Source organism: Acyrthosiphon pisum, chromosome X, assembly GCF_005508785.2.
Source record: "Acyrthosiphon pisum isolate AL4f chromosome X, pea_aphid_22Mar2018_4r6ur, whole genome shotgun sequence".
Classification (NCBI taxonomy): domain Eukaryota; kingdom Metazoa; phylum Arthropoda; class Insecta; order Hemiptera; family Aphididae; genus Acyrthosiphon; species Acyrthosiphon pisum.
In genome coordinates, this window is record NC_042493.1 from 29,071,097 (window position 1) to 29,074,950 (window position 3,854).

A 3,854-nucleotide genomic window follows, 5' to 3' on the forward strand; every position below is an offset into this window, starting at 1 on the left:
TGTTATAATATGCACAATATAACAATCTAACAAAAAATATAAATAATTACGGCCCTATTTTGGCCCAACAGGTAAAATAATATGTACAACAATTAAATAGTGGTTAAACTTACCTGTTTGGCTCAACCAATAATAATAATAACTAGGACTGCAATGCGGTTCGCTGATTGCAAGAAATTGTTTTTTGAATGACATGGATTTGATAGATTCTGATAACTGAAAAGGTACAAATTAAGATGACACTTTTGTTGGGACATGCTTTTGTTCGAGGAAGCGTTTTTACCAGGGGCGGACTGGGAAGGGTCCGGCCCACTATTCCAAGTTCATTAGCGGCCCAATTACTAAACGTCTACCCCTCCCCCCTCAAAAAAAAAAAAAAAAAAAAATGTTTTCTTCAATAATTGTGATTACACTATTACAGGCCTAATTAAGTTTTGTGGCCAAAATTTTATCTTTTATAAAAAATAATAATTATTTGTTAATTGATAATAATGTACCTATAATATATTAATATCTAAATAGTAAATAATGTAATCAACATAATTCTTGCTAAAATCTTGTACAAATTAGTAAAGAAACATAACATAAATATTTAATATTATAATCAATGTGATAAATTTAATTTAATATAAAACACAATTAAACAAAATAAAACTAATGATATTTTATAGGTATAGTTTATAAATTGTAATATTTAATATTTTGACAACAGCTTAGACATTAACGGAGATGAACTCTTTACTATTTCAAGTATGTCTTCAAATTCAATTTCATCTAAAATTTCTCTTTCAACTGTCATTAGGATAAATGCTTCTAAGTGTTCATTTCCAAGAGAAGAACGTAAACGATTTTTAATTATTTTCAATTTACTGAAAACACGCTCGCAATTTACTTGACTCACAGATAGAGTTAATACAAATTCGATGGCAGTAAAAAGATTAGCGTATAAAGGAGAGTGCATATTGAGTGAATAAATTAGTTTGTGAACACACAAGAGACAAGAATCACGATTATGTCCATTATTATTATTTTTTCTCATAGCCTTGTCACATCCTAAAAAAAAAAATGAATTATTAAGTTTTTAGTTATATTTGTTTATACTTAATATATTTAGGACTTAGGTTATAGCTTTTTAAGTTATAACCTACCTAAATTGTTTTTTATTTTACCTGTCCTGATATCCGTGTTGAGTTCATATAAATTATCATTATTCTCATCATCTTCTTCATGGCTACTGTCATCATTGCTATCATAACTTAAACGATTGGGTTTGTTTAGTGGTTGTATAACAGCATTGTAAATACTTGCAAAATATTTTAGTTCAGCAATTAACAATGGATGGTCTACTGATGACAAAGTAGATAATTTTTTTAACGCTGACTCTGGAAGATCATCTGACTTCAAATCCTTAAAATGTTTTGGTAAAAGATACTGCATGTCAACAATTAAACTTGTATTATTTGTAAATCTCTCTGAAAGGCTAGTTTTTAGTTGATCAATAATACACAGGAATACTTCAACCTTAAATTTTTGTTTGGGATTTATTGGTGATTCATCACTACATATTTCGTCAAACATCCGCTTTGTCCGCCTTATTCTGTTTTCTTTAAACTCAGATTCGACAATTATATTTTCAGGTAATTTAATAGTTGTTAACTTATAGTTGTTCATATCTGAACAAAATTTTTCTGATACAGACATAACATCATCAAAATTAATTTTATCTATTTCTTTAATAGTTGTTTTAACCATAACCCATGCAGCAAGGAGGTCTAAATGTTTAGTTTGCAAATAAGTTGAAGTAGAACCAACGGTTATAAATATTTTTAAAAATATATGAGCAGTACATATGATTTTAAAATTGCATACATTTTCTATTAAAGACGAGGCCTCGGATGAAGACTTGGGATCAAATTTACTTGAAGTGGTAACAAAGTTTAGAGCACTAAGAACAACTGGATATAAACAGTTATCACCACTGAAAACCCATTTTAGTGCTTTTTCTCCTGACCACCATCAGGTTTCACCAATTTTTTGAAGTTTTCTTAGTTTATTCTGGCCAGTTCCTAGTTTTTCTTTTTGTTCCTTCCAAACATTCATTCTTTTGTAAGAGTCTGAGAAGAATGTTGATAGACGGTTCAATAATCCAAATAGTTTAATAGCATCTCTATTATCACAAGTATCACAAATGCACAAAAATTAACCATAAATAATGACAAACAAATAAGTAGGTAACACAATGTTTCTACTCATAGCTAAAGTAAGTAATAACTATTGTCTATATTTTATGATTAAAAAATATACTGTATTATAATGGAGTTACTAAAATTATCAAAAAAAGAATAAAGCATTGCAATAGTCCACAAGATAATTTAAGTATAAAGTATTACAGTACTAACTTACCTGGCTTACCAACTTTTAAAGGTTTAAAGATTTTCCAAAATCTTTTAGAAAAAAAGAAACAACTAAAATTGGTTATTAATTGTATGAAAAAATATACAACTTACATAAATAACAAATTAGATGGCTTAATTATTTTTACTTACAACATTTTCAGATGTGGTCTCAGAGTCACTTACAATAATTGTCTCCGTTTTATTCACCTAAATAGTAAATACCGATTTATTTAAACATTAATTAAATCCTAATAATTGAAGTACAATAACTTACAGACAAAATCGAAGAAAAATGAAATAATTTCATTTGTTTTGGATTATTTGCGGCTTGTTTTAATAGTGCAGCACGTTTTAAACGTGCTTTTTCTGCACCACCCTTTAAATTCTTTTTTTCCATTTGTAAATACAATTTAAAATTCCGAAAAAATGAAATACAATTAAAAATTACCACGTTAGCTAAACATTAACGAACAGTATACTCATAACAAATTATTATATTGTTTGTAATTGTTCCAGCAGTAAGTTGTGATTAGTACCCACCTTCGCGGTATACACCGTCTCCTGCCACCACGGTACGCACATCCTACATGGCGTTGGCCAATGGCTTGCAAGATGCAACTTGCAATATTTTGTATTTATTTATAGATACGTTGCTATCCATGGCACATGAAAATTAGAGATATCTCTAATCTTCATGCCATGGAATATAATAATGATATAATACCCGATAGGATGATAACGTTTTATATATTATTAATTATAAATTAATTATTATAAAAGAAAAAAAGTGCAAATTATAGATATATTTGCTAGTGGCCCAAAACGTATAAGTTGGTACCGGCCCACTGTGCTATAGAATAGTGGCACACCGGGCCAGTCCGCTACTGTCCCCCACACCCCCTTAATCCTAATACTATAACTAACTGCATTATATTAGCTTTACATTTTTAATTAGAATGGGGTACCTAACTTTGATTTCGCGGGGTAACTTTGATACCCATATATTTTTATTCACCAGAGTACCATGATAATTAAATTTTTTTTCATAAAATGGGGTTACTTTGATATCACATTAAGAAATATAGGTATCAAAATTGCCCGTTCTGTTACTTTGATAGCATATTAAAAAATATTGATATCTCAAAAGATAATTTCAGAATTTTAAAAATTAAATTGTTAAAATATTGAACTAGTTGTAACTAATATTTAATTTTGAGAGTTTTATCGTTAACACTACAGAAGTTATCCATATAATAAAAAATGAAATTGTCATAAAACAGTAAAAAATTATCAAAGTTACCCCATTTTACTGTACTACTTTTATTTTTAAACTATGAGAACTTTTTTCGTATTTGTGATATCGAAAAATTAAAAACAATGTTGCACAGTCTATGTTCTCTTCTCCCTAGTAGGAACATTTGGTTGCATAACATGAACTATAAGTTTAGCCATAGTGGT

General features: G+C 28.7%; 2 protein-coding genes across 3 annotated transcripts in view; both read right to left on the bottom strand.

The window, feature by feature from the left end:
• Window positions 1–358: 358 nt before the first annotated feature.
• Window positions 359–3,273, bottom strand: LOC107882835. Of its 2 annotated transcripts, XM_016801812.2 has the most exons (5): window positions 2,671–3,273; window positions 2,547–2,603; window positions 2,438–2,444; window positions 1,170–1,295; window positions 359–1,053 (listed from the first exon to the last, which is right to left on the bottom strand). In XM_016801812.2, the coding sequence occupies exons 1-5, from the start codon at window positions 2,791–2,793 to the stop codon at window positions 695–697; spliced, it is 672 nt and encodes a 223-aa protein (XP_016657301.1). In that variant the 5' UTR covers window positions 2,794–3,273; the 3' UTR covers window positions 359–694. The 2 variants fall into 2 exon arrangements, with proteins under 2 accessions (XP_016657301.1, XP_029341138.1); XM_029485278.1 differs by lacking the exons at window positions 2,438–2,444; window positions 2,547–2,603; window positions 2,671–3,273 and having other exon boundaries at window positions 1,170–2,423.
• Window positions 2,980–3,854, bottom strand: part of LOC107882838 (probable serine/threonine-protein kinase DDB_G0283337) — a 3,295-nt gene continuing 2,420 nt past the window's right edge. Inside the window, exon 9 of the mRNA XM_016801820.1 lies at window positions 2,980–3,049. Coding sequence (XP_016657309.1) covers window positions 2,980–3,049 — 70 coding nt within the window. The remainder of the gene's footprint in view (window positions 3,050–3,854) is intronic.

Excerpts from the sequence above, each read along its gene's own strand:
- LOC107882835 (XM_029485278.1), bottom strand. The coding sequence starts at position 1,752 with ATGGTTAAAACAACTATTAAAGAAATAGATAAAATTAATTTTGATGAT. Across the intron at positions 1,054-1,169 it reads CAACACGGATATCAGGACAG|GATGTGACAAGGCTATGAGA; the intron begins GTAAAATAAAAA and ends TTTTTTTTTTAG.